Below are 27878 nucleotides of genomic sequence, written 5' to 3' on the forward strand. Positions count from 1 at the left end.
ATCCTTCCTTTTACCTTAGCCCACAAGCCTTAAGACCAAATTTTAACATCTGGAATTCTCTACGAGACCTGATTCTAACATACGAACAATGTATCAATCTCAACCCGTTGTACCAAATATGATCATGAATCCATGCTGAAACCAAACCACACACCGCATAATTCGTATGCCCATAATAACATCCTCAACCGTAGAAGCTGCAAATTCACTATCCTGATGCCCATATTATACCTCATAACGTGCATAATCCCTGATCGAACCCTCGCGATACTGTAACGATGATAGCAACCTATAACAGCTCATAACCGCCCGCCAGATCAATAACTCATGGAGTCTCTTCGCTTGACAAGAACTATTGCCTCATTCTGAACTAAATCGTGACATTTCTCTTCAATATACCTTACATAAATCTGATCGAACTGATTTAAGGTTCAATAACCTCGTCTCACCCAGTACAAGCTTCTCGGGCAATAAGCCACCTCAGAAATTGTTTAAAATCTCATATGATGCCATTAATGCGCCAACGAGCTACAACTCGAATATGACCCATAAGGAAGAACGAATCTGGCAAAGAACTACCCAGTTCGCATAACGAATAAAACGGCCAAACAAATGCTATGAACCTATCTCAAAGATGAGTAACAAGGCACACAAACTAAGTATAAGGAACCATACTCAACATCTAACTATTGCGGCATGCAACCCGATCCATATATGATATCGTTGCGGCGTGTAACCCGATCCATACATCATACCCATGGCGACATGCCACCCGATCCATACATAACAATCAATAAGGAAGTACCTACTGAGTCAAACTACTCATACCCACAAAATGCCCGATTATCGACCACAAGTACGCCAAGTGCATAAATACAACCTTGGGGAGACAGATAGCGCCATGCGCTACAAAGGCCATGCTCGATTAAGGTTCATCAAAAAACCGATATCTCGAAAGCCATCTCGCTTATATAATACCACAAGCTATGCTGGATCACCATACATGTGCGGATAATCAAGCCGCCTCACAACACATATGGAATAAAAAGAGTATCACCTGAAATAGACGACGCTAGGAATATCATCCACTACGCCTGAAGAATCATCCATAAGTAATGCTATGCTGAATGAACACATCCGACCTGATGTAGAGCATGCATTCACATTAGATCTACCAACGGACCTCAAGCCAATTCCGATCATCCCATACTGGGCCAATAACCTTTCAAAGATCCACAATGACTTCATTCATGACTCATACGAGCAGTCTTCCAATCTGGAACAAACTTCCACAGTCTACAACCAAAGGAATAGAGCGTCCCTCAGACATAAAATCTCCAATCAGCGACAGTACCATAATCATCATACCCGATTTCAGTCTCTAACAATCAAATGACTAACACGTCACACTTATACGATCTTCCCGTGGGATATACTCCCACAACCTTCCACACCAAGTAGCAAAATCTGAATATCAATGGCCATCGACCATGCTATTTCTGTAATGCCAATTAAGAATCCACAAATCAATGCACAATGCCTCTTCCACAGAACACTGTCCTCGGGCGATATTAAGATAATGCCAGCTTATTCTGAACATTTGAATATTTCCCCCCCTCCCTCGAGCTCGTGACATTCTTATCAAAACCGAACCGTAACCTTGATCCTCAACTTCCAATTTCCATACCGTTCACTTCACCTATCATGTCGCTACGCGAGAATACAAGAATTTCTTCATAACCCCTAAACCACCAGTAAAATAAACACTTCATCGACTAGAACCCCTTTCACTCCACTTATTTCAGGAGAACAATTGCAACACACAACCGAATACCTATAGCCGCATAAAATACAACCCTCAAGTCGTTGTTCAAACAGCCATAATTCCTCCGGGATCCATTTACACATAACAAGGCTATCAAAATCAAATACCTCCAAATCAATCAAATTGCGGTGGCTGTCAAGCCCACACGTACAACCACGAATCACCTGTATATCTTGACACACCAAAGGAACTGATCATTTCCACAACCACGCTGATTGAAACCATTACTAGCTGACTCGACTTCTTCCAATTTACTCTTGACTTGCCTTTGAAATAATAGTTCTATTCAAACACATAACGGACCTCAAACAACACTCATCCCGAGTGACCCCAAATCACGATACCACATCGCCTCAACACCCATCAGCCATCTCATACACTCCTCATGCACTCAATAGTATCTCCAACTGATGCACCCGTTCAGAAAGATCTTCTATGAATCCGATGTTCTTTCCTTTCATCTCTCTAACATCGCACTGCAGAACCCCTGTGCTAATATAGAAACACTTCAAGTCCCTTTCATAATCTACTGCAAAAACTCAATCCTTAACAATACAACGGACCAAAATCCTTAGACACCGCACTTTAATTCTTGAACCCACTAGAACCATTATCGAGAGTCACCCACTCTGACCTGGTCTAGAATATATATCCAAACTCTAGTGCTCTGCTAGCATATGAGCACTCCCAAAGAAGCAACCAGATGAATTCCTTTCCTTGTACGTCACATCCATAAGAAGCATACACTCTGAGTCATCCCAAAATCTGCACACGAATCGATAAGGTGAAATGTAGTACATATACGCCAAATTCCTTGCCCAAAACACCCTCGATGTTTCCTCCCCTCGGTCATAACTAATCTACAAATACACCGATAACCCGATACTACCAAGGCACACAACCACGTGACCCAATCATAGACGGTGGGCTCCCTCACTTAGATTTAAGCTACAATCACATAAATCCAAAACCCAGAATAACTCGTCCTCCTCAATTATTATGATCTCGCACCGTTAACCCACCAAATTTATCATGATCTCACGTTAAACTTTTCATAAAACATTCCAAATTATCAACCACAATCGCACACCCAACCTCCTGACAGTCGTACTATCTTCTTCAAGCGATCCAAGCTCATATCGCAGTACATGCCTCCCGCTGGGCAGAAAGTAGAACTCTTCGTAGGAACGTCATCAAAAATCATGCAACCGCTAACCTTCTCACATGAGATATCCCACCTGTGAAATTCTATAACTACATCTTCCAACGACATTGCCCTAGTTATATCTACCACGAAATCAGAAAACCCTTCTGAGCCCATGCTCGCCCACCAGTCTAAAATGCTCGCTCATTCCTATCAACATCAAATGAAGGTCTAGTGATGCACCCAAAACTCAAAGTCATATTACATCCTGATCAAACTCTTTCCATCATATTAAAACTTCCGAAGCACAAAGCTGCCATCTCGAACAAAATACACAAACATTGTCCCTTGTTCACCATGACCATAATCGCACCAAGCTTTCTAGAAGCAAGTGGACATCCTACCACAAATTCCATACGATACGCTAACATTCCCACTCTAAGTTAACTATCTTCCGAAACGAACTTCTCGACCTCTAGCAATTCAACCTCTGCGAGACACCTCCCACCATGTCCTTCCTCATCCTTCGCTGCCCAAATGCTGCCTCGAATCATAATTCATCTCTATAGAACCCGAACTAATAAATTGCTACCAATTCTAAGCCTCCATAAAGATCATCTCTCTCAATCCATCAACATTAGAAACACTGATTCGACTCTGAAGTCGCCATACACCGCACCTATGATAACTGTTGCTTAGGCACCATTCCACAATATCCTGTCCCGAAGACAAATCAAAGGAGACCATAACACCGATAAGCCTTAATGTATTCCAACAAAGGCGATGACACCACATCCCAACGAGAATTCTACCATATTCGAAAATATCAAGTCTCGCTACTCCGTCAACCAAGGCCTGATCATCCAACCTTAAACTCTAGGGAAACGGTTCGGTCCACAGTTGAGAGCCATTCAGTAGGCACCCCAAAAATCTCCCCAAGTAAAACCTCATCCACCACAAAATCTTTCCCATTGATCTTCAAGCATATTGTGTCCCCCCCCCCCTCCTCTCCCCCTATAAACAAATCAACACAGAAATTGCGGACCTCCTCCTCATATACTTTTGGACTCTAGATGTTGAGAAGATGAGTACACTTCTGGAAGTCATAGATTTCTACCAACTGTCTTATCCCAGATCAATCAAGAGTCTCAGAGTCGAATACTCTTCCCCATAGAACTTTCTGCTTTTTCAAATTTGCTCTTCTTTCAAGCTCAGACAGTTCTACTCTTTCCCTCTTTGAGGAAGCAGGTTCCTCACTGCTACTTGGCCTCTTTCTGAGAGGCTTCTTCTTCTCAACAATTTTCTCCTTCTCAACTTCTCCTTCACCATCAACTTCAGCATCCTTTGTAGATAGAACCTTCTTTTGTTTAACAGAAACTGCTTTCTTAGATGTTTTCCTGACAAGAGGAATAGGTTCCTGAACCATCTTCTCATTCTCAACCTCTACAATATCTGCCGGAGGCACATCCTCCTCATCAATAAGTCTACTTTTCAAAAGCCTTCTCCTTTTCTTTTTCTCCTTATTCTCCTTCAATGCACTGTCAAGAGCAACCTTCTTCTGCTTTCTAGTGGAGGGTCGTTTAGGGACAGACTCTTTTGTGAATGTCCCACCACTCCTAGAAGTAATAAAATGGGATATAGATAGATTATCTAGGTCCTCCTCACTGTCACCAGAATCTCCCTCCGACACAGACTTCATCTCAGGGTACACAACCTCCAAAGGGACTATAACAGGGTGAGAAAAGAAGGTAGGGTCAGCACTGTCCATGGGCTATCTAGTAGAACTGGGAGTTTCATCCCAAGTAGGAGTAGAGAACTCCTCTTGGGCAGAGGGACCAGGTCCCTCTATAGGCTCCCATGTAGTACTGACCGGTGTCTGGTCACTTTGAGGCACCTGGTCCCCATTTCCTTGTTCTTCCATTGAGTCCCAACACCTATATCACTGGTCGAAGAATCCCCAACCAGCAACAATAGGCTCTCTTATAGGGGAGGGAGAGCCTGTCTCACCCTCATTACCCAATAATGCAGTACCAGGAGAAGAAAGTGGAGCATTACCTGATGTTGATAAAATATTCAGATTAATCCCTTGAGCACGTGAAGTGTCAGAACAACCAGACGTAGGTACACCATCAACCAAACCAGAAATCATCATTTCATTCACAAGTTCTTCCTCAACACGCCGACTAGACACTTCTACTCCTTCATCCCCTTCTACTATTTCTTCTGTAGTTTGGAGAAAGCGATAAGTAGAGGGGGATACAACAAATATTTTGGGATTTTGGCTTTTTTGGGTGCGATGGGAACCAGAACTAGATGATGTAGAGGATGAGACTGTGGATGAAGGTTGGTTGGAAATTGGGGCTTGAGTGGGTGAAGGTTGGGGCTTTGATCTAGATGGTTGTGCTTTATGATACGGATACACAACAAGGATGATATTAATGACTTTGGGAGAGTCAGATTGTGGTGAAGACATGGTTGATTTTGAGAGAACGAAGACACAAAAAGAGGGTTTCAAAAAAGAGGGATGTTTGATGTAGACAGTGAGGAGAGAGAGACTGTCTTTTGGGGTATTTATAAGGAAAAGAGGGACCAGTTACAATTAGGTATGAGACAAAGGGATGGGTAGTCGGGTCGGTTTGTAACGGGTGTGTCATTTAGGTTTATGAGGTAAGCAGAGGAATTTAATGACGTGGCACACCAATAGTTCAAAATGCATATAAGTGTAAGAGGATCTACTAACCTCAGTCATGGGAACCAGGTTCCCTAAAAGAATTTAAAATATGAGCATCATCCTTCCAAAAAATTACAATGTCATTAGCCACTTGTTTGTCATGTAGTTGTCGTGTATGTTTACCTGTAACAGTATAGAATTGAGTTAGAAGTTGCCAGAAAATACTTTTTAGTAATTTACCTTACCATCCTTTCATAGCCAATCATCTAGGGACCAGGTTCTCAGTTCAGCTTAATCAAACCCAATTCCAGACGGTTTCTTTCAAAATGCTCTCTGCTCGGTGCTTTGGTGAAGATATCTGCTACCTAGTCCTCTATTTTGCAAAACTTCATATAGATGAGTCCTTTTTAACCATTGTCTCTTAGAAAATGATGTCGCGCATAAATGTTCTTTGTCCTCTTATGCTGAACCGAGTTCTTTGCCATATTAAGAGCACTTGTGTTATCACACAAAAGTGGTAAACAATCAGAGAATACACCAAAATCTTCTAGTTATTACTTGATCCACAGCAGTTGGGCACAATAGGAAGCAGCTGCCACATATTTAGCTTCTGCAGTAGAGAGGGCCACATAGTTTTATTTCTTTGTAGCCCATGAAATCAAACATAACCCCAGAAAGTATGACATTCCAGATGTACTCTTTCTATCCACTAGATAACTAACACAATCAGCATCAACTTATCCAATTAAGTCAAAATTATCTCCTGGGGGATAATAGAGGATCAAGACCTGCATTCCTTTGAGATACCTCAGAATTATCTTAGCAGCTTTCAAATGAGATTCTTTTGGACTTGATTTAAATCTAGCACATAACCCAACACTAAGCACAATGTCAGGTCTGTTGGCTATTAGGTACCGAAGTGATCCAATAATACCCCAATACATAGTTTCATTTATAGGGAAACCAGGTTCGTCCATGTCTAGACGAGTGACAGTAGCAATGGGAGTATCAATGGTCTTTGAGCTTTTCATCTCAAATCTTTTCAGAAGCTCCTTAATGTACTTCTGCTGACTTATCATAGTTCCCTTAGAGGCTTACTTTACTTGTAACCCAAGGAAGAAGTTCTGTTCCCCCATCATGCTCTTCTCAAACTCACTTTCCATAAGCTTTGCAAATTCCTCACACAAGGAATCATTTATTGCACCAAAAATGATGTCATCAACATAGACTTGCACAATCAGCAAGTTCCTTTCTCGTTTCTTTAGAAATAAAGTGTTGCCAATTTTCCTTCTAGTGAAGCCATTCTCTAGAAGGAACCTGGACAATCTTTCATACCATGCACGAGGGGCCTGCTTCAATCCATATAGAGACTTGTCAATCTTGAAGACATGTTCAGGATGTTCATGGCATTCAAAACCAGGTGGTTGTTTGACAAAAACTTCCTCCTTCAAATATCCATTCAAAAATGCACTCTTAACATCCATTTGGAATAATTTGAATTCCATATGAGATGCAAAAGCAATGAGAATTCTGATGGCTTCCATTCTTGCAACTGGAGCAAAAGTTTCATCATAGCCAATTCCTTCTTCTTGATTATAGCCTTGGACCACCACTTGGCTTTATTTCTTGTTGTATTGACAAACTCATCAAGCTTATTTCTGAACACCCGCCTGGTTCCAATAACTATTCTATCTGAGGGCCGAGGAACCAGGTGCCACACTTTGATCCTCTCAAATTGATGGAGCTCCTCTTGCATAGCAGCAATTCAGTAAGCATATTTCAATGCTTCCTTGATATATTTTTGGCTAAATTTAAGGCAAGAAGGCTGAGAAAGCAAACATGTTTCTTGCCTTCGATTTAGTCTGAATATCAGAGTCCAAAGGAGTGATTACATTTTGAAGAGGATGTGAGCTCTTGTGCTTCCAGTTAGACACCTGGGTTTCAGGATGGGAGGGACCAGGTTCCTCCATGTATGACCCATCATTGGCATCGATGGAAGTATGAATGCCACTTCTTTGCTTTGCATTAGGAGTGCCTAATACATCATCAACAACTCTATTGTCAGCTTCAGTTGTTGTGATGGAGGGACCAGGTTCCTCCAAATCAGCTGGAGGTTCTGCTACATCTTCTTCACTAGTCCCATTGACTTGACTCATTAGATCCACCTTCCCGTTTTCCATATCAATAACCTCTCCAGGGACCTTTGAATAATCTCCATCTTGATCATCCTTATCATGTGAATCTTTCTCACTTGAGTGGTGATATTCATCAAAGATCACGTGTACACTTTCCTCTACACATTGAGTCCTTTTGTTGTAGATCTTGTATGCTTTGCTTTGAGAAGAGTAGCCAAGAAATATTCCTTCATCACTTTTTGCATCAAATTTTCCCTTGCTTCCTTAACATTATTGAGAACGAAGCATTTGCATCCAAATGCTCTTAGGTAAGTTAGTTTTGGTTTTCTCCCATTAAGCTATTCATAAGGGGTCTTGTCAAGCAGGGACCTAATCATGCACATGTTAATCAAATAGCAAGCAGTGTTCACTGCCTCAGCCCAGAATCTCTTTGACACTCCACTATCAATCAACATCATCCTTTCCATATCTTCAAGAGTCCTATTTTTTTCTCCACAACACCATTTTGTTGAGGTATTCTGGGGGCAGAAATTTTTTAACTTATACCATTTTAGGCATAGAATTCATCAAATTTGGCATTGTCAAACTCGGTGCCGTGATCATATCAAATACTCATAATATTATAGCCCATATTCACTTGAATCTGCTTCACAAATGCAACAAACACTAGAAAAGTTTTCATTCCTGAGAAATAAGGTCCATGTGAATCTGGAATAGTAATCAACAATAATGAAGATGTACTTCTTTCCTCCTCTGCTAGGCATCCTCATAGGTCCACATAGATCCATATGAAGAAGATACAGTGGACTTGAGGTGCTCACTTCCTTCTTTGGTTTGAATGAGGACCTGACTTGCTTCCCCTTCACATATGCATCCCACACGTTGTGATCGTTGAACTTTGACTTTGGCAATCCACGAACCAGGCCCTTCTTGATCAACTTATTCAGTAGAAAAAAACTTGCATGCCCCAATCTTCTGTGTCATAGTTCAGCATTATCATTAATGGCACTCAGGTATGTAAGATCACCACCATTTAGAGAATCAAAGTCTGTAACATAAATGTTTTTGAACCTTTTTGCAATCAGAACCACTTCACCCGTTGTAAGATTGGTAACAGTACAAGACTTTGACAAGAACTCCACTTTGTTTCCTTTGTTGCAGATTTGAGAGACACTCAATATGCTATATTTAAAGTCATTCACATAGTACACATTTTCAATTGAGTGGAAAAGTGTTTTGCCAATCTATCCAACCCCAGAATGTATCCCTTTTTTCCATTTCCGAAGGACACACTCCCACCTTGCAAGGCCTCGAGTGAGAGAAAATCTTCCATTCTTCCAATCATATGTTTAGAGCAGCCACTATCTGTGGCACCCTATTTTGCACTAGTCAAAATAAGATTCAACTTGTGATTTCTCTGTTATTGATAAAGAGAGTCGCCACATAATATTTAAAGGTATACTAGGGTACCTATTTAATTACTAAGTCATATTCTTTATTAGTCCGCTAACCGTTGAGATTATAGACAAGGGTTCTTGTTCTTCTAAGGGGAAGGTATTAGGCATTCCTTAAAATCTACCTGAGGTAGCTCCATAGGACTTATACTAGGTTTGGAATCAATTATTTATACTATGCCTTAATTAGCGTTCTAAAGTTATGGTTTACCATATATTAAGCCATAATTCTTGAAAAGGGTAGGTGTAATTTAAAAGGATATGGATTAATAGAGGAAAATAGTGTTGGTATATTTACACTTAAAAAGCTTTCGAAAAGAGATATAAGGATGTTTATACTTAATAAAATATGTGAAGAGGGGGAAAAACTTTGAACACTTGTTTTAAAAAAAATCGGAAGTGTACATTACTCTAGTGAGATGGGATAAGCCTAAGATATACCTTGATTTGAAGACTTGAATAAAAACCATTTTGTTGAAAATTCTTTAGGGCGATAGTACTTATTTTTTCGAAATTTGATTTACTTTTTGAAGATAAAGCTTTGCGATTCAGATCTGATTTTCCTTTTGAAAATGGGGTTGCTGTTTTTGCTAAGTTCTGGGGCTTCAAAATCTTGTTAAGAAAAATAGGTGAGTGAAAACATAGTGTGATATAAACAAATATAATTAACGAAGAAGAAATGAGTTACTAACTAATTCTTTTAATCCTGTGTTATTTAGGGCTTGCCTATGTTTTATATGACGTTAAGGTATAAAGTAAAGCATATAATCCAATATATAAGTATTGTATACATGTAAGATAGAAAAATAATAAAAGAGGTAATAAAAATGCAACAAGGCAGTGGACTAAACTAGCGAACTAGTAAGAAATAATAAAGGAGTGTGGAGGGAAAGGATTGGACTTTGGTATTTGGGCCTCAAAGAGGCAGGTCTAGTGGTAAAGGGACGGCTACAACTGACTTCAGACTTCCAAAATTGCAGCGGTGCTAGGCTTGGGTGAGTTCCTTAAGAACTCAGCAGGTCCAAACAAATGTACATGTCCAAAAGAAAGAGAAAGTCATTAGATACATATTCTATATGTTCAGTCATGCATCAAACATATAAGCAAATGATCGAAGCAAAAATGTAACAAACTATACTATGAGAAATTTATACTAATGTGGTGGTTATACATGGCAAATAATTTAAATTGAAAATCTTTCGTTGTCATTAAACACTAAACCCCTAAAAATAACAAGTGTCAATGAATATTTCTCAATGGTATTAGCATGTTATCATGCTCATTCTGGGGGTGGTTTAACACTATACAGAACTATGGAGTCAAGCAGGCATCTCATAGATAAGGCTTATACTAGGTGTGATTGCATTTATTCACAGAATTATATGGCTGCACATATGATCAGCTTCTTTGTGTATGAATTGTTGGTACTGGTATATCAAACTGAGGATATCTACTCACATGAAATACAAGGAAAACTAATGCTTACGTCTGTTTTTGGTATTGACAGTATAGTGTCATATCATTATCCAGTGGTATTAGTGTGCATGCATGCTCAATATGGAGATGAGAAGACACTATATTGTCCTCATGTATCAAGCAGGCAGCTCTGTCTCTATTATGCTTTCATCTCAAATTCATCTTCAATGTATCAACAATGATGCTGGAATTTTCAGCCCCAAGTTCACAATGTCCAAAATGTTTTGCTTTAAAACTACTGGATTTAAACATACCTACTCCATTGGATTGAAACAAATAGCGCCTGGTGAGAGCTTTGTAGGTGCTACAACAAATTGTTGGCAACTGGTGTGTGCATTCACAGTCGTCGGCAACAATTGGATGTTTCAAATTACTAGCCTTGTATTTTTCACCTTTCATTACGCTACCGCTATATTGTATTTGGTAGCAATAGCCATTGTAGTTCTTTGTCGTATTGTTTGTTTGTAGGTTACTTAAACATTTTGTAAGTTTTACCTAGTTTGGGATTTTTTTATATATAACAGCTACTAAGGGAATAACCTAGTAGTATATTTGCCAAAACAAAAAGGGCTAAGGAGAGAATTCTACTCAAGGTCGATGCCCCATTTGAATCCCCCGACACTTCAAAGTTCCCAAGGATATCAAGGCCCAAGGCAATGCTTGTGTCAGGGAGAGCAGTCCAACCTAGCGTTAAACTCCACTCCCAAATACCCCTAACCACTAACGACTCATTTTTTCCTATGGGTTTAGGTGCCAATGAGGCCATTTCAATGTAAAATAAATGTTATAATATTCCGTACCACGGAAGTATACTTCCTCTCTTAATAGAATAACATAAGAATACAAAACAACTTCATTTTATAACTACATTTCTAATATCACATGAATAATACACATATTAATCAAGGCTAAAGGTCAGATTTCAAACACATATGGGGGGAGGGGAACAGAACACTAAGCTTTACTGCTAAAGACCTGAACATTTGGGATCACATTCAAAGAATAGGTAAAGAACACACAACTCAGATATGTAGCAACCCAGAAATAGATACTTCTGCCTTAGCAGGATAATTATAGATTGGTTAGCTTAGGTCTTGCCACTAGCACATGCATGGATTAATAACACTACTTAGAACCTTTAAAAGGCATTAGTAAAGGTTCAGACAAACAGTTACAACTAGCAACTTTTACAGAGGTTATTAGAGATATCAGAAACATGATCAAAATTCGTATTATGACTACAGATTTACAGATTTAAACATGGAATTCCTAAGGTGCTCAACAGGGTCACATTCTCATAATAGTATTAACCTTAAGCAAACTATTATGTCCAAGCGGTAACAATAAAGAACTTCTCATAAGATTTAAAGACCAGATTCAATTCAGATTGGTAGGAAGGAGAAGACTAAGTGTAATTTCAAACAAAGTATGGGATCATGAAGACATACATGGGAACATACAATATTTAAAATCAACTACACATAGATACTTCAGTTATCTTATAAAAATAGGATAAGCTTCAACTATTATAAAGTCAGTATTGTCATAAAAGATTAAAGACAAGGAAAATGTTGTGCCAGACAGGTTTAAACTTCAACTATACAGACTGAGATTTACATCTAAACATAAGGTAGTTATACTCAGGCTTGAAAGTAGTCACAACTAAGTTTTGTTTTATGAAAGATATCTTGATGGTGGCAAAATATACATGCAGAAGGATTATTGAGGTTCACAAGAGTTTACATTAATAAGAATATTTCATATAGATGCAAGCAGCAGTATGATATGAGCATAAAATTATAATAATTACTTAGAAAGCTTCTCTCAGAATCAACAAACACAGATATAGAGGAAAAACCCATTTAAACACTTACATTTCTCATGTTTTAGTTAAATGATGAGGGATATAAACTTATGAACTTTCAAGTTTTTTCCTAATTAGGATTATCAAAAAATAATCTGGAACACGAGAATGCAGGAAAAATAGTGTATAGAGGTAACGATCACAATAGAACTATTGACAGAAAATCTGAAGTTTAGACAAGCATGGAAGTCATTAAGGCACATTAAGAAAATTTAATCATATTGGCTATCTGAAAGTCTTTAAGGTCACATACAGCTCAATCAACACTATTTAAAGATACTTTGGAGCATAACTAATGATCACAAGTGAACAACATCTTATCACGAACTAAAAATAACATTTCTATACCAATGACAAACATTATAAACTAATACAATTAATAGAAGGCAACATCACACTCATAGTATTCAAGTAAGACAATTAAAAGAGAAGAGGGTGAAGGTATACTGACCTTCTGTAGGGAAGCAAACCAAGTAAGTCTTGTTTAGACGTTAGGATCCAAGAACTCAGAAACTTCAACCAATGAGTACCTCAGAGCAAAGTCAGAAATCAATTAAGAACTTAGCCTTAGTAGAAGAAATTTTTAAAACTACTATATTGATTTTCTGCCTTTTTGTTAGGTGTTCTTTGTGTGTTTTTCTTTAGTGGTTGGTCATGCTAGATGAGAACATTAAAGGCCCTATTTATAATGCCATTTAAGGCTCTAGAGTTTCACAGATTCAAAATTATGGGTGAAAAGTGACGAATGGTAGATGATGCAAGCAAAATCGGGGGTAAATCTAAAGAGACAGAGGGAAAAATGATGAACAAGTTTACCTGAGTGAAAAATGGTTGTCGAAGGCAAAGAACCATCAGATAAAACCTCAATGTCCATAGGTCACTACGTTTGACCTCTGGACAAAGAATAACAATGGTGTTGATGAAGAAACTCCATGCATGCCATGGATTTAACATCACACAAGAGAAAATCTGAGATTTGATATTACATCATTATGTCTAGGGTTCAGATTTAGGTATTTGAATTTTGAGTAAGGGGATAGGAAATAGCCGACTGGATTCATGGTTTTCAGAAGGCAAAAGGATGGTTTCAGGCTCGATTTGTGACTCATGAGATAAATCAGATGATTTGAAGGTTTTCGTTTACGAGCTTAGGGTTTCAGATTAGGGATTTTGAATTGTAACGATGGAATGTGTAATGACCTGACTGTTATTTTGAGCTCTAGCACGTTGTTCAGAGATTTGAGGTCTCGAGTAGCTTTACTTCATGCTTTATGACTTGTACGTGTGGTCAGAATTGAATTCTGGAAAGTTCAGAGTGGTTACGGAAGGAAAATTCTCATTTCAGAAGCTTTAATTTGGAAGGTTTTAATATTTCGTAAGTTTGATTTGAAGTGAATTTTGGTGTTATCGATGTCCATTTGGGGTTCCGAGCCTTGGAATAGGTTCGTATCGTCATTTTTAACTTGCACGTAATGTTTGGCATCATTTTGGAATGTTTAAGTATAATTCGGACGCGTTTGGCAAAGTTTGAAAGCTTAAAGAAAGGTTTCGATCGTCGATTCATAGTTTTGATATTGTTTGGCGTGATTTGAGGCTTTGATTAAGTTCATATCGTATTTTGGGATGTGTTGGTATATTTGGTTAAGGCCCCGAGAGGCTCGGGTGAGTTTCGGACGGGGTTCAGATCGATTTAAACCTTGTTGAAGTTGCAAGAATTTTTGTTTAGCTGGTGCAACCGCTTCTGCGAAGCCTTGGTCATAGAAGAGACTTTGCAGAAGCGAGATGAAGCTCGCAGAAGCTACTTGGGTGAGATGGGCGTGTGGTCGCAGAAGCGAAGAGGAGCAACGCACATGTGTATGCGTAGAAGCGATGTCGCTGCCACAGGTGCGAGGAAATGCACAGATGCGCGAGGCAGTGTTGCACATGCGATTGCGCAGGAGTGGAAGAATTTTCGTAGGTGTGAATTTCTGCTGGCAGTGGACTTCCGCAAGAGCGAGAAGTTTCTCGCAGAAGCGAGCTCGCAGGTGCGATGATATCTGGGTAGAGGGCCTTGTAAAGTACGTGGGTTTGGCTCATTTCCATTTCGTTTTTCCATGGGACCGGCCTTGGAGCGATTTTGGAGTGCCATTTTCAGCGTCACTCATGAGGTAAGTAATTTTTACAAGTTGTGAGTTAAATATACGAATTTGGGCTTGTAAATGCATGAAAAATTATGAAAATTGTGGGATTTTAAGAGAAAACCTAGAAATTGATAATTTTGGATTTTAACCACGATTTTGGAAGTGGAATTAAGAGTAAATCATATATTTGAGTTCGTGAGGTAATGGGTAAAGTTTATTTTTGAAAATATTCAGAGTCCCGACACGTGGGCCCGAGGGTTGACCTTTTTGGCTCTTCAAACGGAGTTGGGAATTGTTATAAATTAATTAATTATGAGGTTGGGGCATATTTTTATTGGTTTTCATGATTGTTTGACTAGTTTCGGATCGATGAGCATTTGGTTTTAGGTGTTAGAGAGGCGTTAGAGCCGGTTATGGAACTTCGAATCGAGGTAAGTCTCTCGTCTAACCCTGTGAGAGGGAATTTACCTCGTACATGTTATATTATTATGTGCTACATATTGTGGGAGCTACACACGTATGAGGTCATGAGTGTCTGTGCATATGCTAGAATTATTGATTATGTCCGAGTAGACATAGGTTCACGTCATGCTATAATTGCACTATTTGAGTCATCTTTACTCGTTTAATTCCTTTATTTCACATTACAACTTGAAAGTAGACTTGCATAGAGTGACAGACTCGCTATTGTAGAGATATGACAAGCTACTTGATAATCCATGAATAATTTGTGCTTCCCTTATGAATTACTCCCGCGTTGTGCGTTTTTATCACAAAACTTTCCTTAAAGTTCATAACTCACATGTTTATTCGTGAGTGGTGTCAAGGACCCGTTAAAGCTTCTACTCTAATGGGATCAGGCTGATCGCCTCCGGTAGGATTATGTACCACACTCTTATAGGAGCGGCCCGTTCGACTCGGCAGTATAATAGATGCATCTATGGTTCGTGTCGTTCGACCCTCGGCAATGCACATATTATTATCGGAGTGGGTCGTACGCCTCGACATTTATATAACTACTCTTATGGGATCGGGTCGTTCGCCTTGGCAGCGTCGTGTATAATATTTGGCAAGAAGCAATCGTATTCGTGAGTTTTCCTGATTTAAGTTGCAACGATCTATCCGGTGGGGACCATTTTCCATATATACTCCGGTTGAGGAGGAGACCGATAATTGAGGGCTTGCGTTTACTGTTCAGAGGAGGATCGTACCACGTGCTTAAATTTGTTTGCATTATTTTTACCATGCCTCACACTTGCTTACTTTCTGTTGTACTTGATTTATTGGACCACTAGTAAGTATCGATGTCGACCCCTCATCACTACTTCTCCGGGGTTAGGATAGATACTTACTGGGTATGTGTTGATTTACGTTCTCATGCTACACTTGCTGCACTTTTTATGTAGGTATATATGTATATTTCTAGTGGTCTTTTGGGCGCAGAGGCGCGGCTACTGCAGGGACTTTATGGTGAGCTACATTCCATGTTACGATCCGCAGCATACAGAGTCTCTATCAGAGTTATTTACATTCCCTTGTCTAACTTGTATTCCAGGCAGATGTTGTATTTATTTATATTTCTCGGTAGATATTCATGCACTTGTGACACCGAATTTTGGGATGTTCTAGATGTTGTTGGTGATTTTGCATAACATTTATACACTCTTATTATCTATTCTATTTAAAGTGTAAGTTTCCATAATTGTAATGCATTGATTTCTTTATCTAATAAAATTCACAATTTCGAAAATAATAAAATGCCTAATCAAGTTGGTAGTTCATTGTTGGCTTGCCTAACGATGACGTTGAGCAGGTTAGCGGTTGCGTGATTTTGATGAAGTTTCTACGAAGATTTCTACTTACTACTCGGCAGAAGGTCGAATATGCGATTGTGGCTGATAACTCGCAATGTTTGTGAAAAGTTTAACAATGGATTTTGAGAAATTTGGCGGGTTAACGGTGAGGGATCATGGTAAATTGAGAATGAGGAATCCTTGTGGGTTTTAGATTTATATGATTGTAGCTTAAAGTTAAGTGGGGGAGCCCATCGTCTACGATTGGATCGTGTGGTTGTCTGCTTGTGCAGTTTCTGGTTATCGGTGCATTGGTAGATTATTTATGACTAAGAAAAAAAAACATCAAGGGTAATTCGAGCAAAGAACTTGATGAATGTGTGTTATATTTCGCCTTATCGACTAATGTACAGGTTTTGGGAAGACTTAGAGTTTATGCTTCTTGTGGATGTGATGTACAAGGAAAGGAATTAATCCGGTTGCTTCTTTGGGAGTGTTCATGTGCTAACAGAGCGATGGAGTTTGATTATATTGGGGACCAGGTCAGAGTGGGTGACTCTCAATAGTGGTTCTAATGGGTTCAAGGATGTAAGAACGATATCTAAGGATTTTGGGTTCGTTGTGTGGCTGAAGACCGGGATTTTGTAGTAGAGGGTGGAGAATACTTGGGGAATTTTCTATGTTATCATCGGGTTTGCGGGGCAGTATTGGAGAAATGGAAGAAACATTTTCGGATTCGCGGAAGGTCCTTCAGAATGGGTGTACCAGTTGAAGCTATTATTATTTCTAAGACAAGTCAAGAGTAAATTGGAAGACGTTGGGTCGGCTAGTAATGGTTTGAATCAGCATGATTGTGGCAATGATCAGTTCCTTCGGCGTGTTAGTTATATAGATGGTTTGTGGTTGTACGTGCGGGCTTGACAACCATCATAATTTGATTGATTTGGGAGGTATTTTATTCTAATGGCCTTGTTATGTGTGAATAGATCTCGGAAGAGTTATGGAGGTTTAGACCACAAACCGAGGTTCGTATTTTCTACGATTATGCGAATTCAGTTGCGTGTTGTAATGGTTCTTCTGAAACGAGTTAAGTGAAAGGTTTCTAGCTAATGAAATGTTTATTCTAAGTAGTTCAGGGGTTATGATGAATTCTTGTACTCTCGTGTAGAGGCATGGTAAATGCAACGGGCGGTATGGGAATTTGGAAGTTGAGGACCAAGGTCGAGATTTGGTGTTGATAAGAATGTCGTGAGCTTGGAGGAGCGGGGGAGGAATTCAAATGTTCAGAGTATGTTGGCACTATCTTCGGGCAGCTAGAGGATGGTCTGTTTTGTGGTAGGAGTGTTGGGTATTGAAATGCGGGTGCTTGGCCAGTATTATAGAATAACATGGTCGATGGCCATTAATTTTTAGATTTTACTACCTGGTGCGGAAGGTTGTGGGAGTATATCCCACGGGAAGATCGTATAAGTGTGACGTGTTAGTCATTTGATTGTTAGAGATTTAAAATAGGTATGGAGATTTTGGTACTATCGCCAATGGGAGAGGTTATGACTGAGAGGCGCTTTATTCCTTTGGTTGTGGACTGTGGGAGTTTGTTCCGGATTTGACGGTTGTTCTTATATGTCATGAATAGGGTCATTGTGGATCCTTGGAAGGTTAGTGGCCCAGTACGGGATGATCGGAATCGGCTTGAAGTCTACTAGTAGGCTTAATGTGAATGTGTTCTCTACATCAGGTCAGGTTAGATGTGTTCATTCAGCTTAGCGCTGCTTATGAAGGAGTCTTCGGGTGTTGGATATTATTCCTATCGTCAGCTATTCTTCGTAATACTATATTATGCCATGTGGGTTATGAGACGACTTGATTATTCGCACGTGTGTTGTGGTCCTTTGTAGCTTGTCGTTATTGCACCTTAGTCGTGCTTGAGCTTTTGTAGCGTGTGGCGCTATCCTTCTCCCCAGGGTTATGTTTCCGCACTTGGCGTGTTTGTGGTCTATATTCGGGTATTTCGTAGGTATAAGCATTATGGCTTTATGGGTTTTTTCTTATTTATTATTATGTGTGGATCGGGTGGCATGCTGTCACGGATATGTTGTTTGGATCGGGTTGCACGCCACAACAATGAGATGTTGAATACGGTTCCCTATATCTATTCTTGTGTATTTTGTTTCTCATTCTCTGAGAAGAGTTCATAGCCTCTGTTCGACCATTTTTTTCATTACGCGGGCTGGGTAGTTCTTTTCCAGAGTTCGTTCCTTCTTATGTGTCATATTTAAGTTGTAGCTTGTCGTTACATTGATGGCGTCATTTGAGATCTTGGTTAGTGTTTGAGGTGGCTTATTGCCTGAGCAGCTTGTACTGGGTGAGATGAGGTTATTGGACTTGAAATTAGTACGGTCAGATTTATGTACGGTATATCAAAGGAAAAATGTCACTATTTAGTTCAGAATGAGATAATGATTTTTGTCAAGCGGAGGAACTTCGTGAGTTATTCATTTTAAGAGAAACTAAAGCAAAATGATCAAAAACACGCAAAGTAACAATATTAGAACTAAAAGAAACATCTAAGCACTAAAAGGTGTAAAAATCAAGGGGAGGATAAAAAATTACATGTCTACATACTTCATACCAAACACACCCATAATCTTTAATAATTCTTAATACCTGCACATAATGTTTTGCATTGAATAGAGTTTTCATCTTGCATAATACATAAGATTTGAAGATTTGCACATGATATCTGTTTTATTGGACAAATGCCAAAAAAATACTAGATAGAAAATTTTATTGTTAAGCTCTTAGACTGCCTTCAAGGAAAAGTTATTGGATACCCCTTTGCTACAAATTTAGGCACAAATCTTCGCCAGTTCAAGCGCTATATCACTATTAAGAGAATGAAGTCTACGAAATAAGCTACAATTGTAAAGTTCTTCCATCAATCTTGAAAGAATTTATTTTTCAAGTAACTTTAAAGTATGTGCCTCAAAGTTTAAATCTTTCTATATTTAGTTATGAATTTAATAATAATATATTAGCTTTTTTTAATATTTAATTAGTAAAATATACATATCTTTAGAGATTTAAAATTTTAAAAATTTTCCTATATTTTATATATCAAGTGCTGTTATATGAGTATAATAGCCGTTCACTATAAAAAGCAAAAAATATCGAAACAGATAATGTTGTTACAGAGAGATTTGACTAGAGACCGTATATATAATCTTTTCGCGAGGTATAATATGCTTTAAATTCTTTTAGATAATTAAATATTATTCAATGACAAAATGACCAATAAAACCTTCAATGATTGAATATTGTAGTTTCATATGTAATTGATGGAAAAATTCCCTCTGGGATATCTTTTGATGTCGGATTGTCAATTGAAATACCAATTATTGATTTCAGCAGCATAAGGTGATACGAGGAAATAAACGCCATGGGACCTTCGTCCCCTTACCTTTTTGTAAACAAATTCTTCTCTGTCACAGTGGTAGAACACAAGATGTTTGGCACATACATAGTATTATTCATACTCGCCTCCCTAATTTTGGGCGAAACACTTGTGTTTTTGGGGATATGGTTCCACACCTCATTTCAAGAACCAATTATTGTGGCTTTGTCTCACCTTCACAAAGGAAAAGGCCCTTTGATTGTAAGAAGGATACGGATATTGATGTTCTGCGTTTTGGTGTACTGGGTATACAGCACTAGTGTCATATTTTATAGCCGGAGGATTTTTCATGGCCCCATCAATTGGAGAGATGATGTTGCTCTCAATCTCCTAATTCTGCAGGCTTCGCTCCTGGGTACTGCTTTGATTTCTTGTTTTTTTTTCTCTTCAATATACTGAAAGCACAATCCTTGTTTAATATACTGCTCCATAGTGCACATAGAGTAGATGTCTTGATTAACAGCTTTTGGAATATATTGTTGAAGTCTTGCTTAAAGTGCGCTTAGGCCCTGAAGCTCGGTCAACCTCAGGCTGTGCCCTATGCCTTAATTGGCGCTTTAGTGTAGGTGTGAAGGTGCTAAGGCCTGTGCACGGGTTTTCTCTTTGGACTGAATAGTGTATGTTCGTGCAAGGATAAGTGAATTTAGAGATCCGCTCTAGTTTTACAGAACCTCTAATATGTTTTTTAGAAATAAGTTTGTAGTATTAGAATGAAATAATGGAGAGGATCAGGTATAGAGAATTCATATAGCCAACCCAACTTGTTTAGGGTTGAGGCATATTTGAACCCACAATGAATAAATTAGGGTGATGGGCTTGAGGAATATTGGTTTTAGATTCTAGTAAGAGTTGTTAGCATGGAACAATTATAAGGATGGTTGAAATAGAGAAGTACTCCCGCGGTAGTATCTAATAGAAGTATGCCTACCAAGGTGAAAGGTAAGTTGCATTGAAGAATTACATGACCAACAATGTCATATGAGAGTGAATATTGGGCGACAAAAGTCCAACACATCTACAAGATGAGTGTTGTTGACTAAGTTGCTCGGACTCTTCACTTTCAGTGCTGCACCCGTGTCGACACGGCGTGAGTGTGGGATCCGTACTGGATATCTCAAACCGATTTTGGCTACTTTGACCAAAATCGAGGAGAAATTCGGGACAAATACAATAATTTCTGAAATCAAAACAAAAATTAGGGTGAAATTGAAGAAAATGGAATACCTTGTATATAGAAATTTTTATGTCTGTCCTCTAATCCTTTTCAAATTCTCCTCTTGATCAATATTTTCTCCTTTTCGGAATACCGTGAATGTTTTTCACATGATGTCTCATAATTTAGACATATTTTTTTTATTCTATTTTTAGATATTTGAATTATTTTCAGTCGAATCCATGCACCTGTATCTGGATACATACCCCTAAATCTTAAAATTTAGATCTTGTAGGATCCGATCTCTAGATTCATACCCGTATCGGATACCCGCATCCGAGTCTGAACAACTTAGGTTGTAGAGATACAGATGTTAAGATGTATGTTCAGTCATATACGATTAGATAAGATAAAAAATGATCACATTTGCTAAAAGGTGCAAATAACACATCGAGGATAAAATGAGATAAAGTCGTTTGTGATGGTTTGTTCATGTCGACCTTCGGATGCGTTGGTCTGTAGGTATGAAAATATGGTAAATGAAAGTGTTAAAAAGGGAACGACATAGACCTAAATTCACATGGAACAGAGTTGTCTCGAAAACCTACAATTTATTGGAATCCATGCAAACTTAGCGAAAGATAGAGCACAATGAAAGCTAAAAGATATACATAAGCAATATCAATTAGTTGGGGATATGTTTTCGTCATGTTTGTACGTTTACTTTAGGTCATATGCTTTCTGGGATCTTTTAGCCATATCATAGATCAACATATTCTCCCTTTTTTATTTTTACTTTTAGTTTGTATATATTGGCCTTAGATGAATTTAAACAGAGAAACATAGTCAGAGGATTCATATGGCCGATCCAACCTGGTTGGAACAGGCGTAGTAGTTGTAGGAGTAGTTTGCATCTTCTTCTCTTTTCTTTATTCTTTTGGGGTAAGGACATTAGAAGCCAACTTTGATTTTAGTTTATTATCAACGTGGATTTCCTTATCCAAAAAAAGAAATAAATTAAAAAGGCCAGCTTTGAGCTTCTGGTTCATTTGTCTCCTCAGACCGGGTAATGACCCTCAGGAGTCAATAAGCTGCTTATTGAAATGCTCCCAACACATATATTACCTTCTAAGAATGCACTGTGATGTTTTTTTGACAATGACTGCACTATGATGCCTTTAATACTATTATTCATGTTATCTTCCATGATCTTGTCGAGCTGTTACTTTCACCTTACATGAGTTGCATCCACAATAATAAACATGACATTTCTGCTAATTTACTCTCTTCTTCTTTAGTAATTCATCCCAAACTTGTTCCACTTTCTCAAAATGAACATTACTTGTTTAATATGATTTCATAGAAATTTTAATACTGATTTTGAACTCCATATCAAATTATTATCACATAAATAGATAGAATTTGATCCCTGCCAAAGGATAGTTGGTGTATTGTGATGAGCAACAAATATGGTCAATTATGCTTTTTTTTAAGCAATCAATTAATTCCTTTACATTCCCCCCCCCCCCCACCCTCTCCAGTACAATGATTTCCAAGTTTCAAATGGTAAGCATTTAATCTCTCTCTCTCTCTCTCCCCCAGCCTAATTGATCCATATAAATGCCCAACTACAGTGGTCATATTGCTAATAAGATGCTTTAAAGAAGAAACTAGATTTGCTTTTCAAAAAAGAAATGATTTAACACATCCTGATCAAAATGAAATTACAACAACAACCCAGTGAATCAAAATGAAATTACGTAACACATTATTGTGCAATGCTAACTTTGCCTATCTGAGCTTCGCCAGATCATAGTTAGTCCCAAACCCGCATAAAAGACAGTTACAGTAGGCTGGCCGTTGACGGCTAGCTTATAAAATATTCTATATGTGAATTATCTGAGTATTAATTAGAGTGAAAAGGATGCAAATGATGCATATAACCACCCCATATAATTTGTGATTGAAACGTAGTGGATTGATTCATTGTGGCTTTTCGAGTTTTTAAGCCAAAGAGAACTGTGAACCCCATGTTAAGACTTACTGGTTACTTTGTTGTGAATAAACCACCTAGTAGGAAAAAGAAACTGAAATAAAATCTTCTATCAAACTGTAAAATTGTATTTAGTTCAGTCTAAGAAAAAGCAAGCATAAAATGCCAGGGTAATTTCCTGTATACCCAAGAGTTTGATATAATATAGAGTTGCAGAACACCGTAAAGATATCTTCAAGATTTGCTAAGCCTCATGCTTGTTCTCATTTTCCCCTTCTTTTATCATTGTTAATGGAATCACCTCTTTCAGTTCTCAGATATCAGTGCTTTTAAAAGCGAAAAGTGCAAAAAGTAATTACAACAAACAGTGTTTTTCTCTATGAGGAGTGAAGCGCACACTTCTCTGAAGCGAAGCACACAATTTACAAAAAACTAAAAAGCACCAAACATAAATAAATTTAGTACTATCATAACGAAGTTGCAATTAAAATAACTTTTTTTGTGGTTAATGCAATTAAAATAACTAATTCAGCATCTAATTATTTTTCTCTAAAAAATAACTAATTTCAGTATCAAACGTAAAATGATGCTGGTACTAGTCTAACTCCTCAAAGTTGAGATTCAACAAACCGACAGCTTCTTGTTTGGATCACTTTGCAGATCATTGTTTGAAGCCCACATTTCTTTGAAGTAGGACTGAACTGAAATTTTTGGTTTTCTGGTTTCGGTTTCTACATTTATTTGGTTGGTTCATGGTTTAATTGTTTCAATATGTCTGTTCTTCGGTTCGTTTCTTGGTTTAGTGGAAGTTTTTAGAAAAGAATTTCTGGACCATCCTTCTTCCTGTTTCTCTCTCCTGACGGATGATATGATAACTGCAATAATAAAAGTTTAATCCTGTTGACTGATGACATGTTAACTGCAGCACACTATTCTTGTAATATTTGATATGGGTTTGAGTCCAAAGAATTGAAAAAAGCTATTTCAATAGTGTTTGATTGATGATATGTCAACAGTTTTATTTCTTGACATGGGTTTTTCTCAAAGTTGGTACTTTTGATGTTCTCTGGCTTCCATGATAGACTCTTATGGTAATATTTCATTTTAAAATTTGATTTTTTCCCTCTTATTGTTTCTTATGATGCTCGTTCTTATTGAGATATCTGTTTTGCTTTTTTCCTTACTATTTTGATATTTACAGAACTGAAAAATAAAAAGCTACTCCTAAATAAATAGTCTTTGACTGATGATATGTCAACTGATTCTTGAGAAATTCTTTAGTACGTTTCAGTCTTATTCGTGAAGCACAAAATATGTAAAGATACATTTCTTGGAAATGGAAAAGCAGGGTACTGAATTTCCTATGACTGTGATGATATGAAGTAGAAAAAGTAATATAGGAAATGGACTGGGCAGGTTGTTCTAAACTAATACACTTGTGTAGACCGATGACAAGTCTCTATTAATATGTGTCGAAAAGGAACCTGTGGTGCAGCTAATAAGAATAAGAAAAAAAACTAACATTGTCCTGTATAAGATGACACAAGTCTAGTGTGCATGTAAATACCACCAACAACAACAACAAAAAACCCAGTGTAATCCCACAAGTGGGGTCTGGGGAGGGTAGAGTGTATGCAGACGTTACGCTTATCCTTGTGAAGTTAGACAGGCAGTTTCCGATAGACCCTCAGCTCAAGGACAAATAAAAAAAGGAAGCTGTGCATGTAAATACCATTAGGAAAAAAAGGTTGTTCTTTGCTTAGATTAGTAAAAAGGGAATCATAAAAATTAATGGGTGCCCATTTTAATGAGAAAATGTGAAAAGGGTTTGGGAACAAGTACTTGCAAGTGCAGCCTATTGCAAAAGTTTAATTCTGACCCATTTTTTGTCTGGGGAAAACCCCCTTTTTGACAGGCCCAAAACCAAAAAAACTGAATTGATTAAACTGAAGTGAACATGAAAAAAATCGAACTGTACCAAAATTACTACAGTTCAGTTTTGGTTACCGAAATGACAATCCGAAAACGGAAAAAAACAAACTGAACTTTTGTTAAACCGCACCAAAACGACCGACACCCACCCCTACTTTGAAGCGCATGGCTTCACCCATGAAGCAAACCCCTCATTTCACATTGCTTCACCGCTTTAAACAACGAAGCTATGGCTTATAACAATGCTGTCGGCAAAGCTCTCAACAACTATCTTCTGTTTTTGCTATATTACACTCTTTCTTCCATCTGACTATATCAAGCTCCTCACCAGGAACCTCAAAATATTTGGGAGCATATCGTTCTACTGGTGAAATGCCACTAAATTTATTATTGACAAGTTACAATCATATTAACTACCTGCAGTGGCTGTTTGACTTGACGAGTAAGCACATGAAATGTCCAGATGGGATGTGTGTGTTTCATCTGAACTACTACTAATCTACGATTCACAAGCATTTGGAAATAGTGTTTAGCTTTTCATCCCTTTTGTTACTAGGCCTCTTCCTCCAATGGATGGTTTCCCCATTTCTTGTGTTTCTCCAATGTCTTATGGGATGGGAGCATACATTGCGAGTACTTTAATACTAATTGTAACTTTTATGCTTTCTGCCTCCGCTCCTAACCATCACAGATGGTATTTATATATGGTTCTGTCAATTCACTGTTCATCAGATCCCTAAATAAGTCCAAGAAAGGCTATTTTTTTTTAAAATGAAGAATATTGAATCCATTTATACTGATATGAGTTACTAAATTGAGTTTGAAGCTTATAGGTGGCTTCTCGCATATCCACCAATAATGCATGTGATTCTCATTCTCCTGTCTTGCACATACAGAGATATTGACCCATTAATCCTTAAGATCTCTTGATTAACCAAGACAAAAGGGTAAGTGCTCCGTCCCTCATAGGTAATACTGAAGGTGGAGTTTGCCAATAGGAGTTACATATATCTAGGTAGACTAGGTTATGCCGATGCATATACTTGGACAACTGATTTATGTCAGATGTGTTTTGCAAATTTCTTGGTTTTAAGTTTTAAAACTAAACCTGTGATTTGCAGGATTTTCGCTCTTTGCCTGGATGGTGTTGGACAAATTGTATCCTGTAATAATGGAGCATGATTCTGTTAGGAAGATTATCAAGGCTGAAGAAATACTTCTTCAGGAAAGAAAATTGCTTATGGAGGATCATGGTAGAGTTTTACAGGGTAAGATTGCCGAATTGAGAGCAAAAATGAAGAAGCTGGAAACGGATTGTAAGATGAAAGCTACTAAGGCTCAGGCTGCAGGAGCTATTGTTTTGAAATTAAAAAACCAGTTCGAAGAACTCCATCTTAAATATGATCGTTTGCTTGAATACAACCACACACTTCGAAACCAGTTGCAGTCAATAAGCCACGAGGTCCAGATTATTGACGAGTCAGATGGATGGTCTAATTTGAAAATTAAGCTGGGTTGGCCAAGACTTGAAAATAATGGACAAAGTGTAGATTTTGAGAATGTAATGGAGGCAGCAACAAAATGTGGTGAGTACCTTGTCTCTGTCAGTCAGTCATCATCCTCGCCCAGACATCGCAGGCCAATTTATCAGTGTTGAGGACAAATAACCAGCTTGCTTCCTTTGAAAGATGCTTGTTTGTGTAAGTAAAACATTTGTAAATTCTCAAAGAGAACTGATGGCAGAATGTTGTACATGCATAGCCTTAAGCTTTATTTTCTTTCCTCTTTTTTCTTTCTGTATTGGCTACTTCAAAGGAGAATAAAATAGTGGAATTCACAATCTTATCTTTTTTTAAGAATATCATGTTGCTTCATTTCTATGGAGTCATTTTTTATTCTCCTTTGAAGTAAAACTCAATTTAGCAGTCCTCCATTTTGCCAGCTTAAATAAACAAGCATCACATTTATTGGACGAACGCTGCGAGAAAGAAAAACAAACAGACGTCCCAGTTCTACCTTGCACCAAAAATAAATAGTAAAAGTGGGGAAAACTTAATAACGCAATTCTATTAGTATATCATAACATCTACTATTGTTTATTTGTTTCATTAATTTCGGCTTCCAACCAACTTAAATTTTCTCTAAACACTGTTTAAATGGTTAAAACTTTTTGCAATAGAAGGGACATGGCAGGTCATCATTCTCCGTGGAATTTATGAAGCATGTCACATGCTTTGATTTTACCACTCTTGTGGCTATAATATTTTACCTGTTTATAAATATTTACTGTTATTATATTATTTTATAAAATATTAAAAATTAAATATCTATGGGGCTTACGCCTCGCTGAGGCATATGTAAAACGCCTCGCCTTACGTAGCCAACTATATAAGGGGAGTTCAAAGTGACAAAATATTTTGTTCCTTTTGCAAGAATTCGAACTGGGACAAATCAGTGGATTTGACAGCAAAAATGTCGCCGGAGCAGCGCCACATTGCAACCGAGACGGCAGCGGTGGCGCCGCGGCCTATAATGTGGCCTCTGGTCCAGTCCATTTTGGAGAAGAATTTGGTAGGAGCTAGTTAGGAAGTGTAACAAGTTTAGGACATGCTTTTCTGTAACAAAGAGGTTTATATAACGGTGAATGTCCAAATTCTCTTAAAAGACTTGGAAAAGTTGCTTGTGGCCTTTAGACAACTTTAGGTACGCCGGAGGACAGCAATGACTTGGCTTATTAGATTGCTGCCATGTGGCAACTGTTGTAATGAGGAAGTGATAATGAGTAATTAGATTTTACTGGTCCCTAGTTTGACTCAGCACGAAGTTTTGAAATTTGTAATCTTAAAAGTTTAAGGGGTAAAAGC

At 38.1% G+C, this 27878-nt stretch overlaps 2 protein-coding genes across 2 annotated transcripts; one reads left to right on the plus strand and one right to left on the minus strand.

Annotated features, from left to right (window-relative positions):
- Positions 1-4104: 4104 nt before the first annotated feature.
- LOC138892145 (uncharacterized) lies at positions 4105-4737 on the minus strand. Its single transcript, XM_070175844.1, has one exon. The coding sequence runs from the start codon at positions 4735-4737 to the stop codon at positions 4105-4107; it is 633 nt and encodes a 210-aa protein (XP_070031945.1).
- A 15078-nt stretch (positions 4738-19815) lies between these two features.
- Positions 19816-26857, plus strand: LOC104109325 (uncharacterized). The gene is made up of 2 exons (XM_009618586.4): positions 19816-20291; positions 26136-26857. The coding sequence occupies exons 1-2, from the start codon at positions 19922-19924 to the stop codon at positions 26669-26671; spliced, it is 906 nt and encodes a 301-aa protein (XP_009616881.3). The 5' UTR covers positions 19816-19921; the 3' UTR covers positions 26672-26857.
- Positions 26858-27878: the final 1021 nt, after the last annotated feature.

This window comes from Nicotiana tomentosiformis, chromosome 5, assembly GCF_000390325.3.
Source record: "Nicotiana tomentosiformis chromosome 5, ASM39032v3, whole genome shotgun sequence".
In the NCBI taxonomy this organism is placed as follows: Eukaryota; Viridiplantae; Streptophyta; class Magnoliopsida; order Solanales; family Solanaceae; genus Nicotiana; species Nicotiana tomentosiformis.

Bases quoted from the DNA above. Each gene is read 5' to 3' on its own strand.
- LOC138892145 (XM_070175844.1), bottom strand. From the start codon at position 4,737: ATGGACAGTGCTGACCCTACCTTCTTTTCTCACCCTGTTATAGTCCCT.
- LOC104109325 (XM_009618586.4), top strand. From the start codon at position 19,922: ATGGGACCTTCGTCCCCTTACCTTTTTGTAAACAAATTCTTCTCTGTC. The intron at 20,292-26,135 runs GTACTGCTTTGA...TGTGATTTGCAG, and splicing joins TCTGCAGGCTTCGCTCCTGG to GATTTTCGCTCTTTGCCTGG.